At 35.1% G+C, this 13,648-nt stretch overlaps 1 protein-coding gene across 2 annotated transcripts in view; it reads left to right on the top strand.

Moving 5' to 3' along the window:
• The window catches only part of DYNC2I1 (dynein 2 intermediate chain 1), a 35,402-nt gene extending 27,414 nt beyond the window's left edge, over positions 1-7,988 (top strand). For both annotated transcript variants that reach the window (XM_052806608.1, XM_052806619.1), the window contains exons 18-24: positions 611-672; positions 1,726-1,777; positions 3,061-3,121; positions 3,415-3,511; positions 3,755-3,886; positions 5,416-5,639; positions 6,760-7,988. In XM_052806608.1, coding sequence (XP_052662568.1) covers positions 611-672; positions 1,726-1,777; positions 3,061-3,121; positions 3,415-3,511; positions 3,755-3,886; positions 5,416-5,639; positions 6,760-6,931 — 800 coding nt within the window. In that variant the 3' untranslated portion in view covers positions 6,932-7,988. The remainder of the gene's footprint in view (positions 1-610; positions 673-1,725; positions 1,778-3,060; positions 3,122-3,414; positions 3,512-3,754; positions 3,887-5,415; positions 5,640-6,759) is intronic.
• The last annotated feature ends 5,660 nt before the right edge of the window (positions 7,989-13,648 follow it).

The following is a 13,648-nucleotide window of genomic DNA, read 5'->3' as shown; positions in this document are numbered from 1 at the left end:
CCATGATAAAACAAGTTATTACTCAAAAACTGCCTTTAGAGAAGTCTTAGCGGTCCTATAATGTCCAAAAAACCTTTATCAAAGAAGTGGAGCTAACTTGCTTATATCTGAAAGCACTTAAAATATGTGACTGTACTTGGTGGTTCTTCCTCTGCCTGTTGCCTAATTTTTTTATGACCAACTTTTGCAAAGAAACTTTAATCCTCATGCCCCAGATTCTCAGACAGTGTCCTAGAGAAGACATTATTAACTTTCATTGCAGATTTTCACTTTGAAATCCATAGTAGTCCAAAGAAATGTGCTACATATTGCAGGTTTTACAAGATTTCATCTATTGTACTTTGTGTTCTGTTCCAAAGTCCATGCAGAATCCAGACATTTTAAAAGATGCAGACAGAGAACAGCTGCCTATCTGGTAGAACAAACTGAACATACTAGTTTCATGCTTTTTTCTTCTTTGGTAGAATTAGGGCACATTCTCTTTTTGTGCAGCTGAGAGGATCATAAAAGTTTCAGAGAATGTATTAACCTGGAAATGTTTCAAATCCTTTGATATTGTTCAGGATGAAGGTCAGTGTATGAATATAAATTGTTACTATTCCTTCCATAGAAATGTCAGGCCCTCCATTTCAGATAGCTTCAATGGATGAAAATGGAATCCTCAATATGTGGGTGAGTAATATATGTATGAAAAGAGAGGCTATCATGCGTTAGAATAATAAAATGCTTCTTCAAATATAGCAACCCAAATCCAGGATTTCTGTTGAGAATTTCCTCCCTGAAAAATACAGCAACACTAGCCATTCTGTTGGAATTCTCCTCAAAATTTTTGACCTGACTCCCTAATGCCATGATGCAAAACTATTAACAGGTATATGAATTCATGAAAACAGGCAATCAGTAGTTCTGCTTCATAGGAATATGTTCACATATTTCTATTAATTGAATAATAGATGTCGGTCCTCTTTCACCCACCTACTTTATTTTATTTGAATCACAGTGGTGTCAGAGACTGTACTGAGAAGTGTGAGAAATGACATTCGTAATTTATATAGAACAAATGTTCACGAGGCAAAATGTGAAAATCTGTGGATAAGATTACCCTGCCTAAAATATGACAGGCAGGTAAGCACCAGGTCTGTTGCTCTTAATTACTGTTCTGACAACTCTTCTTCCTATTGGATGTTTTCAGTCTTTTTCTGATGCAGCTTTGGCCCTGCTGCTGAACACGTTGTTTGCATCTGAATTGATCTTGCTTGAGGAACTGAATGGCTCAGTGAATAATAAGGGGATAAAAGTATTTCCCTTCTGTATCACTAGTTAAGTCCCTTAAAGCTCTAAGTAACTTTAGTAGCAACAGATTCAGGCCAAATGATCTACCCTTTCTATTTCATGAACAGTGAAAAGCACAGGAAATGTGTTACAATTTCTTATTTGGGGGGTTAGGGTGGGGTTTTTTGTGACCAACCAAACCAACAAGATGCCAACGAGCGATGAAGTGTAGAATGTAACTTCCCATGTTCTGCTTTCCAGCAGGGAACATCCAGCAGGCGTGTGAAGCTATTTTTAGCATTGTAGGCATTGACAGTGGATAGGGAATCTACCTGTAATCATTGTAATGTTAGACCTACTTATCTAAACGTTCCTTTAGAGTTATGTCATACATTATTACAACTAGTCTGATAAATATTTATTGCTTACTAATGTTAAATATTGACTTTTCAGGTAGTTGTTGAATTACAAAAAGTGGATTTAGCTGGTTCACAAACTGATTTAGGTGAGTACTGCACATTAGAGGTAGAATAAAGTGCTTGAGTTTTGAGATTATGAAGTTAGAAGAGAGAGGAAGACTCAGTGATGACAAAAAATTGTTTAGAAGAAAGCAAAATCACTGAGGAAAAGATTCATTCTGAATAGGACAAATACCTGATATTTGGGGGTATTGGTTAGGTATCATGAGAGTTATTTTCACTGCTATCTGAAACTCATCTGCTAATTCTGTATTGGTAATTGCCACCAGACAACCACATTTCTTATAATGTCAAAGCAGATTTCTGTGTTCTCAACAGCTTTTTTTTCCCAAAGAATATGAGATTTTATGTCCTTCTTGGACCTCCTGTTCTTTCTTTAGTTTTAACCAAATCTGTTACAATGCTTTTGTTGTTGCCCATATCTCCAATTTGCTAATTGTCCTGATATTTCTTTTTTGGGTACGATACTTAATTTAGTGTGAGAAAAAAGTTTCCATGAAAAAAGCAAAGAACAAAGTCCATTCAGCCCTTTTTGAGTTATGTGAATGAAGAAAATTAAATTTTTTGTTCTTTGAATAAAATTAGACTTACACACTTAACCTAACTGGAAAAGGCTGTGATTAAAATCCTGATACATTTTAAAATACATATATAAACAATGAAGTAAAGCTAACAAACTAGAATTTTTGATCAGTTTTCTAATTTATAAGCTCGTGTACAATGTCTGACTATATTAAGCTGCTAAAGCTGGGTATTATGTCTCTGGAGAGGTATGTTCTTAAGCTACAGTTGTGTGTTGACACAGTTTTAGTGCCACCAGCATTCATTTTTTTGCTCTTCAAAAAGTTCTTGTGTTTGAAGGATTTGAATTATTTATGTTATTCTCTAATAATAAGTAACATAGACCAACTTTATGGAAGCATTATTAGAGTCTCTCGTTACTATAATTCAATGTCAAAAATCTAAGTGTCATAAGTGTGCATTTTCACAATTGATAGAATTGGGTTTTATAGAGTGATATTACAGGATGTTATATGCATACTGTAAAACTAAACCAAACATATAATCATGTTTCCCTCTGTCCTCTTTCTTTGATTTCTGTCAAAGATTACAACTCTTCAGATTTGAATTCTGAAGTAGATAGTCCTAAATGATGTAAGATTCTTACACATCAAAAGCTATACCTACAATAAACAATTTAATTATGAAATATCCTTTTACTTATTAGCTTAGGTTTTAATTTGATGATAGCACTTATTTAATGCAAAGTGCTTAAATCAGTTTAAATAATTATTTTATATAATTTTAGGTTTAATTCCTGGAGGGAAAGTGAAGTTAGTACATAGCTCTACTATGGAATTGAATAACAGGTAAGAAAACAGGGGCATTTAGATTTTGTATGTGTATCTCACAAAGCTAGTTTTTCCTATACTTTATTAATTTGCTGTTATATAAGATATATTTAATATATTTATATATATTATATAATATGTATATAAATATATATTTTTATCATTTGTAGTTTGGGGTTTTCTTTAATATACACTTCTTCCTAGAGCTAGTCATAGACATTTTAGATCAAGTAGTTTCTGTATTTACTTGCATAGCTTTAGGAGGCAACTTCCTGTATTTATGTCATCTTTTACCATTATGTTTTTCCTAGCCTTCTTCCAAAGGATGTGCGCCAGAGAATGCCCCAGACACTGAGTATTAAATTTCTGTCTTCTAATCCTAATCGTTTCATTGTTGGAACAAACATCGTGAGTAATGTACTGAAATTCATCTCATTGTTATTTTTTGTTTTGCAAGCTGCCTCATTTACTTGGAATTTTACCAGTAGACTGTATATAAAATTTATAATTTGAGACTATTATTAAAATTTGTTAGGTATTAAGGATCTTTTAAGGTAGCAGCTCTGTGAATTATTTAACTTTGTCTTGTAATACTGAGAATGCAAATTTTGTTTTGTTTTGTTTAATTAATTTTCTTTATATTGTTCATAGGGGCTGGTAGGCCACGGTACAAGACATGATTTAAAAGTTTTTCCAAGGCTATTCAGACCCCAGGAGAGTGGGCTGAGATCAATAAGCATCAATGCAATTGATTTCTTCCCTTTTGGAAAGCCACTATTTTTGGTATGAAAACATTTTAACATAATACAAGTTTCATTTTTTAATTATTTGCTGAGGGAGGATTTCTTATTTGACGTATTTAACTAGACGTGATAGTTGATTTACCTCACTAATTCCAATCTGCCATGAAGGGTGACAACAAATCTTGTGTCCTGGTGCTTGAACTTTGCTCATGTAAAAGGTGGACCATCTGGCTCACAGACAGAAATGGCAATCTCGCTTCAGCCTTATAACTTATTCTTTGTTTCTACTGAAATTCAGCACTGCAAGCAGATCTTCTGCTGTTAATGAAGCCTTAGCTGTTTCTCACTTTTATCACACATCTCTGACATAATCATTTTGCAGACAAAATAATCTGTATTGCTGTGAAATTAAGGTCTGTGAGGCAGCTGTGGGCATTCCCTGCTTTCCTTTCCACTCCACATCAGGTGTACTCTTGGGGTGTGCCTGGCAGTGTACCTTGTGGTCAGGTGTGTTCAAATCTGCCCTCAGCAGTTCATATTGTCACACCCACTGTTTTTATTTGTCTCCCTTGCAAAAGTTTATTCAATGCAAATTGAATCTAACTTTAGTAGGATTTTCCATCTGCTTATCTTTGTGTATATTTGTACTTGATCCTCTGTTAAAAATGCTTTCTTTCTAAATTTGCCATGATTTACATGACTTCATTGGGATTGCCCAAGGTGTAAAATGAATTTGTTTGGCTACAGTGTACATATTTTGTGTCACCTCTGCGCAGTCAGAACTTTCTTTTACTAGTGTGGATGTTCTTACCTTTTTCCTGAATGCATTTGTTTAGAGCGATACTGACTTCTACAAGTTCATATCTGCAGAGTCCTTTTAAATGTAAGCACAATTTGCAGAGTCGCTGTAAAAAGTCATCATAATTTGAAAATTCTAGAAAGTCTTCCTGATGTAGAGGTGGCCCAGCGAACCAAGAATAAGTTATTTTCTGTTTTCATAGAATAGTTTCTTTTGTACCTGGATTAGAGCAAACTTGTAAAAGTTATACTAGGCAAGACAAATGTTATAAGAAAATACCTGGAAGCAGTGATATCTGCCCGTCTTTGGATTTAGTTGTTCATTATGAATCAGTTTAATATCATTATATTGTTAAGCACAGCCTGTCCTACTGAAAGTTATTCTTGGTTTTACAGGTTACATGTATCATTAAGTAGCCATCTGACCTTGCCCCAATTCAGACTACTGTCAAGTTGCTCTGGATCATAGTATTAGTGAAGCTGATAGTCTGTGAACTTTTGTTAAAATAGGAAATTAGGACTTCAACCCAGGATTAGTGGAATAGATTACTCCAGTATGCTCAGTACAGAGTTACTGCTTTTGAACTCAAAATTACATTACAAGTTGAAATCCAGATAGTCCGTAGAGTGACATATGAGAGAGATGTGCCACTTGAGTTAGATAACTGATTTTATTTATATGCTTTATAGTCTCAAGAATTGAATTGCAGTTTTTATCTTGCTTAGTTTGTTTTGTTCCCAGGAATTATTTTCTTTTTGACTATGATACAGGCTGGCTGTTCAGATGGAAGTATTAGATTACACCAAATGACATCAGAGTATCCCCTCATGCAGTGGAATGACAGCACAAATGGCCAGCCAATTATTGCCCTGCAGTGGGCTTTAACAAGACCCTCTGTGTTTTTTGTCCTGGATGCATCATCTAATATTTATGTTTGGGACCTTTTGGAAAATGATCTGTTTCCTGTGGCAAAGCAGACTATTCCATCAGAGAAGTAAGTACATTACATTAATCTCTTTTTAGCAAAATATTAATATTATTATCATCTACATTTTTATTAGAGTTTGGATGGGTTTTTTGCTTGACATAAGATGTTCATTAGAATTTGCTTTTCTAACTGTATTTGTTAAACTGTTGGAGGTGTTGAAAGAGACTATAGCGAGCTATATTTTAGTTTATCCTTATTTACTTATTATTTTATATAGTCTGATAAAGGAGAAATAATGTTAGTATAAATCAAAATCAGGTGTAGTGTTATCAGTTGGGACAGATGTCTGTACATGGAGCAGTTGCTGTTCATATGAAGAGAAAAATTTTGTTGCCACTAAAATCACTGGACTGTTTAAGTTCAAACATGGTTTTGCTGGATCAGGATCAACCACTAAAATAGGCAAGATGTTGGACAACATTTTAAAATCCCTATATATAGTATGGTTACCAATGTAAAGAAATACATTGTGTTCATTGTCACAAAGTAAACAAGGATAGTTTTGGCTGGCACGTATTCGCCAAGACTAACATCAGAGTAGTCTGACCATACTGTTCTCTAGTCAGTGTAGAGACCTGGCTATCCTGTGGATTGATGCAGAAAAGCAGTTTAATTTAGCCTTTCTGAATTATAGTCTTGAGGATTCTCTTTCCTCCCTGATGGGAGCCCTACTTGGGAGACTCTGTCTTCCCTAGGCTTAAGTTAGTCTTGGAATATCCCTCTAACTAAAAGTTTTCCTTGTAGCCTTGTAAACTATAGCAAAGTACTGCTAGTTTGGGGAGAAAATAATATAATTTTTAAAGTTGTTACACTGTACTGGAAAAATGCCATAAAACATAGTTCATTTTTACAGTCTTGAAATATTTTTAAGTCATGATTAGAAATTGATGATGGAATCCGTGAACAGGGGAAGAATTGCCTGTTATATTTACATTAAATGATTGCAACTGGTGAAAAGCTAAAGAACGTGCTGGGACTTGACATAGTGAGGAATATTACACTGGTGAGCGGCAAAAAGGAATCATTTAGTTAACTATAAGTAACCTGCTGAAAACACGTTTGAAAACACCTATTTCTATTAATTTTGCCTCAATTAAAAAACACTCCCCTATTCTTTTTATTTCAGTGTTGTAACTATGGCTCTACTGGGAGAACCAGAAAAAACAAATGGATTGTTAGGCATTGCACTGGCCGAAGAATCTGGACAGATAGACATTCAATATGTAAAGAAGAAGTGGGCATTACCTCAGCCTGAGGAATCTGAAAAACTACATTTGATTTTATTGCAGTCTTTTTAGAAACAGTACACCTATCTGGGTGTACAAATTATTGCAAAATATTTAGATTATTTTTTACTGCAATTAAAAGATTTGTAATGTGGTTTTGTATTTCTATGTAATTTGTATATATTTTAAAGAATATTAATTCAGTATTTCAGCTGAAATGATATATTTTATCATAAAAATGACAGAACCAATTTAGCATTATTGTACTTAAAAAAGATGAAGTGTATTTCATTATTGAAAGTACTCTAGATGTATATATTTTTAAAAAAATACTGAAAATATATTCCTATAAATTACACTGCTGTTTCTCATTATTCTGCTCTGAAGTAAATGAAAGCAGTCCTTTGTCTGGTGAGCATAAAGTTGTCCCTCTGTATAAGCAACCGGAATTTATGGAGATTTCTACCTCTGGGCCTTTTACACACTAACACTTGGTAAAACTTTCATATATCTACCTAAAAAAATGATGCAAACATACCAGAATACAAATTTACATCACATGATATCTTACTTCTGATTTTGACCCTGAAACTTTGCAAAAGGAATACCTGAATAACTACAGTTGTCCTGATTGTACACTACCTGTTTGGATCAAACTATGTAAACAATATGCTTGTGAGGTTAACCAAAATTCTAAATCCCTTTGGATTTCCGATGTAAACCAGAAAATAATGAGCTGTTTAATCCTGCAAATAATTTCCAAAGCTCTTGTAGTGAGGAAGCGGATAGCTGTCTATAATATGATACTAATTTTCGTACACTATTGGTAAAGTTTGGACCAAGACCGAGCACTGAGAATGTCTTTAACTTTTGTAGCCTAACAACTTCTGATTTAAATATCATGAGGAAAACCATGATTAAATGAGCACAGATTCATGGAAAAGAGGACAATTGGAAGACAATGTGTTCAGAATTTAGTGAACATATATTTAAGATACGTACCGTCTCCTTCTACAATGGACTGAAGTAATCTGTAAATTTTAATTAATTCATTGCAAACGTTTTTCTATGTAAATTGCTACGTAAATTGAACAAACTCAAAGTGGCCACATGATGGTGCCAAGTCACAGCAGTAAAAAATGAGTGCCTTATATAAACAATATACACCACATCAGGAGTGACTCTGTTGTAGTCCATTGCACGTTCATTTTTCCTTAAAAGCAGCAGCTGCAATCCAGAGAGCCCGATGAACTGTCGGAGAGATGCATGCTTCAGGGACCATTTTCACTATCCTGGTTCCCTGGTCAGCCATAGATTTTTTTTTTTTTTTTTAATGTGCATATGACTCTCTTCATCTACATTGTTGGGTTTATATGGTAATAATATACACTACAAGTTAAATTAGAATAGCTTTAGTAATCCAGATAAAGAAGAAATGGCAGGTACTTTTTGCAGTAAGGTAGCAGAGCATCACTACTGAGACCCATAGTAAAAAACCAAACCCAAATCTCTCACTCTTTCCTTCTCAAAGAGACACACACTCTACCACTCCCTCCACCCAATTTAAGATCAAAATTAAGCTTTGAAATTATAGCAGTCTTCTGGAAGAAATCTCTTTCTTATTATCGTTTCATGACTTTCAGGACCTACCATCCTGAATTTTCTTACTGCACCCACTTCTGTACATGGAAACTGTAAGCAAAGGGTTGCTTTGTTTCTGCCTTGTGCTGTGTGCAGTGGTGGTGGGGTTTTTTCCAATATGCAAAAAGGAGAAAATAGTGTCAACCTTCACACAGAAGTACCTGTTGCTACTTTTGAGCTGCTGCTGATAGGTATGCTTGAATTCAAAGATCCAAATATTTTAGGCTAGTTATGCTTGTACTGCCTGGAGAGCTCAGTGTGTCAGTTCCTGCACTGGGCCTATGTTTCTTGCCTAAAAGATGTGTTTTCTGTCTTGAACTGCAAACTAATGTAATAATATAAATGTATCCTGTGCTGACAGTTGCTGTTATGAGAATGTGAGGAAAACATGGGTAGAAGTTGCTGCTCTTTTGCGTGTTCTCTCATTGGGTAAATGCAGACCACTCCATGTAATCTTAGCAGTTGGACATATTGGTGTAATCATTTTTGAGCATATATTTGATCAGAAAAGTGGGAAGTATTCGTAGGCTGCAATACAAGAAAAGCGTTCCATGCATAAGGACTTACAATATTGTTTCAAATAAAATATTTAATTTTCCATCAGCTACTTCTAATGATCGTCAATGATTCATTAATGATTGTTAACATAAGGTATTGGATTTTACATGTTTCATAAGAAAGCAACAACATGATTAATTAAAAATGAGACCCTGTATATGAAAGAAAAAAGTTCACTGTTAATTCCAAAGTATTTTCATATCCATATAATTTTTCTGGTAGCTCTGATATGTGTGCATATGCACACACATTCTATTGAATGATCTTTAGATAGGACGTGAACACTGCCATCATGAAACATTTAAAATAACCCCAACAAATATATTTTTTCCCACCTGTAGGCAATTTTGGAATATGTATTCTTAACAGTACGAAATGTAGTTAAAATTAACTGACGCATATAATGGAGTCTTACATCATTTGAATGGTAAAAGTTAAATCACTATCCACCCATATTAATAACTTTTATAAAATATAACCTCTTGCTCTTGAGCCAACAAATCCTGGCAGCAAGGCTGAAAAATTTTAAATATGCAGAACGCCAGAAAGTTTTGGATAAACTTCTGCTTTTATTTTCCACTTTATGAACGTGCTTTGAAAGCCTTTTCTATTTAGAATATAAATATTAATATTGTTTTCATTGGATTTTGTCATCTCACAGATGGGGAAATGAAGTTTTCAGTAGCTGAATAATAAGTTAACTGAGGAACAGAATTCCTGAATCAGATGGCTGATTTCTTACAACTGTTTAGAAATGCTTTTATTAACCTGTCAGCCTATATTTGCCATAGAGCTTGGGAGAACAGGAATAGCATGACTCTTGTTTTGTACCAGAACATTTCTTTTTAATTGTACTGAAGGTGACCATCCTACCCAATGCAATTTTGCCTTAATTAATTAATCGTAGCTGTCATTTATTTAAGACGTGTTGAAGGATACAGGAGCATCGTAGCTCCCATAGCAATGAGGGAATATTCTACTAGCTGGAATATTTTTAGCAGAACACGATTTAAATCATGAAAATAGTTATTCTTTTTAAAGGCAGAGTTTTTCCTGAGGAGTTGGAAAGTTCATCTAGGTGTGTTCTAGGTGTAGAAATTGGCTGGACTAAAGCAAATACTAAAGTGTCATTGAATTACACAGACTGTTGGAATAGGGCTATGTAAAATTCACTTAGGAAGTAACCAGAACTTGGCCATCAGCGGCATGCTTGGTGGCATGCAAACCAGGAAAAGTTATGAAAAGTTATACTGCGACAGGAAAATGGCTAATGAGCCATATTTTCATTGCTAGGTTAATTTCCAGTCAGGCTTAACCAGGATTCTGTTTATAGGTAAATGCTCGTTTGTCCGTGTGTTTCTAAGCCTCCTCAGCTGTGAGAAGGAAGATGGCAATTCCATTTACGGCTCCCCTTAAAAAAATCAGCTAACTTTTCTTTTACTAGCAGTTCCTGAAGGTTTCAGAAAGTGTATCAATAGGAAATCTTACCCTAATTCCTGATGTAGGCCTCTTCTTGCATTATTCAAATAGGTATAGGAGAGCCTATGTCTTGATGTTACAACATAGGAAGCGGTGATTTAGGTGCCACTGTGTGAAAACTGAGTAGCATGTGGAAATATTTATCCTTTTCTTTTTTTAATGCTACATTAAATACCCCACTGCAGCTATTTAAATATGGATTATGTTTCAGACTGGTTTTTTACTCAGAGCCTCTTAGCATGATGACACGGTTTTCCCGCTCACCTCTGATGTGATAATCATTAGTGTGAATGGTGGAGAAGAGATATGGGCTGCCCAGTGCTGAAAGCTCGACATTATTCAGACTGTACTGAAGTTGAATAAATAAGATATCTGCCTGCTGCTGTGGAGAGAGACTGAAGACATCCTTACAGTGTCACCCAGGCCTTCCAGTTACCAACAATGTACTCTTTACAAAGGGGAAGAAAACTACATTGTCAGTGTCTGATGCTTCAGCAACTGCAGTGTAGTTCACAGCATTTGCCATTCTTTAAGCTGTTAAAACGCATTTTCCATTTGTAATCAGAAACGCATTTTCTTCACAAAATATGGTTCATCAATCTCAGTGGCTTAGTGCAATGTAGTCCTAAGTTAACCTGACCTGTGACTGGCATGAGGGCATCAGACCAGACTTACAGAGGCAGGCTAGAGTCTGATTGTTTGGTAGCATTGATGGGCTTGATTTTGAGCGCGAGGAAATCTGTGCTTTTTCCTTATATTGGTTATTGGCATAGTGTCAAATACAGACTTAAATAAAAGCACTAACACTTGTACATAGTTAGAAAAATCTATATTTTTCATGGATGTAGCTTAAACTTTTTGACACTGTGCCATTAAACTGATGGAATTTCAGCTCCAAATAATTTATATCCTATTATAAATTAAAGTAGCCTAAGCACTCTGTTTTCCAGTTTTACACTGGCGCAACCCAATTGAAAACAGTGATGATCCCCTATTAAAAGCAGAAGTAAAGCAATATTGTAATAGCCTATACTACCCATTGACATTTATAACATGATTATTTTTCACCTTCAGTTGAACCCTTACTTCTATTGGATTCATTACATTTTGTAATATATTAGTTGCCCTTTTCTACCAGATGTCAAATGATTTTTGCTTTTAGGAGTCTGAAATACAACAGCTTCATTGGAAACTAATCCCATGCACAGGTCAGACAATCTGCTGCTGCTGAATAGGTTTAATACAATAAGTTGAAAGCAGTTAGAATATAATATTAGTCTTTTTAGTCAAGCCTTGAGGTGGCTACAGTTTTCTTTCAGAGGTCTTTCCTCTTAGCCAAAAGCTCTGCTTCACCAGCTCATAATTTCACTGCTATTCCTCTTTTATGTTTGTCTTGTGACTGGGCAAAACCATTCAACTCGTCTAGACCACAGTTGTTGCACATCAGGGATTTCATAACTTGCCTCTAACTGCAATGATTTTTCTCTCTGTTATAGAAAAAAAGACATAACATGGCAGCTGGTTAGACACATATTTTAAAAGCCACATTTTTAATCCACTTGGTTCTTCTTGGAGACAAATGAACAGAGAGCTGGGTAAAATACCCGTGGTGTTTAGAGACATGGAGAAACTCTTCCAGAAGCTTAGAGAATGGATAGTCCATAATCAGATATTTGCTGTCATATATAAATAGCAGAGTCAAAGAGTGAACCCTTACAATGAGTTACATAAAGATTTGAATTACTGTGACTGCACTCGCTACTGCAGATTTCAAATGCCATATCTTAAGGGCAAAGAAGAGAAAAATTTAATAAACTTTCCTCATCTAGAATAATCTTTGACAACCAGTTGGGAGTGAAGTTCGACTGCGCTGTTGAAATAAGTAACCAAGAAAACATTCTTTATCTCACAGAGCTTATATGATGTATGTGGAAAATATTTTTTTTGATTGCTGCATTTGTTTGTAATGGTAACATGATACTTTTAATGCCTGTGCAGTCGAGCCAAAGAACAGAATGATTAATACCAGAAAAGTAGGATAAAGAAAAAAATGGATCTGAAACTGCCCTTCTAACCTTCATTTAGAAAATTAATGATTACGGAGGTTACTTTAAATATCCAACTATTTTTCACATTATAAGGCAAAGGGCCTCATTTAAAGATTAATTCATCCAAAATTATGAAATTCAGATTGAGTATAATGAAATTCCTTCACTGGGGTTGTTGGGGTTGGAACACAGGACCTAGGTTACAGAAAAACAGTGCATTACTGTAGATTCCCTAAGTTTCCTTAGCCTTTTAGTCTGCTTGCTCAATATTTAGCATTTTGGCAGTTCAGCAAGGTCAACCATTAAGCAAATACATTGTTTATTATGTGGTGGCTGCATGGGGTCCATGCTGTAGAGATACAACTGAAAACTACCTATCCACAATCTTCAAAGACATTAAGAGTAGTTTACATTTGTTTAAGCTTCAATTTGCATTCTTTTCATATTTTACATAGATAAGGATTTCACAACATACTACATTTCATATCCTTGCATCCATTTCTTTAAAATCAAAAAATTCACTTCTTTAGTGTCTTTACTGATCGCTGAAGTTTAATGTCTTTCTGAAAAAATCTATCTGTACATGAGGATAGCTGTATTCAGACAACAGGTCGATCTTATCCCATCCACGTGGACCAACAGCAAATGCTGAAGAAAGAAATAGAGAATAACACAGGAAACATGCAATGATCCTTTTCTTCCAAGTATGGTATGTCTTCCAAGCTTCTGGCAATCTGTGGCATAGGAATTTTCTGACTCAGATGGTAGCAGATCACAGTGTTTAAGAGAAAGAGAGGCATTTTTTCCCATTAATTCATCCAATAGCTTTTAAAAGCTATTTTTATTTTGGCCTCCAAAAATTTTGTGGCAATATATTCCACCGAATAATTAGACTGTGTAAATAAATACTTCTGTTTTAAGCCTACTGGCTGACCAGTTCATTAACTATGGAGGTTGAGGGAGGTGATTCTCGCCCTCTGCTCCGCTCTCATGAGACCCCACCTGGAGTACTGCGTTCAGCTCTGGGGCCCTCAATATAAGAAGGATGTGGACCTGTTGGAGC

Source organism: Harpia harpyja, chromosome 1, assembly GCF_026419915.1.
Source record: "Harpia harpyja isolate bHarHar1 chromosome 1, bHarHar1 primary haplotype, whole genome shotgun sequence".
In the NCBI taxonomy this organism is placed as follows: Eukaryota; Metazoa; Chordata; class Aves; order Accipitriformes; family Accipitridae; genus Harpia; species Harpia harpyja.
This window is presented reverse-complemented; position numbering and strand designations above follow the sequence as displayed.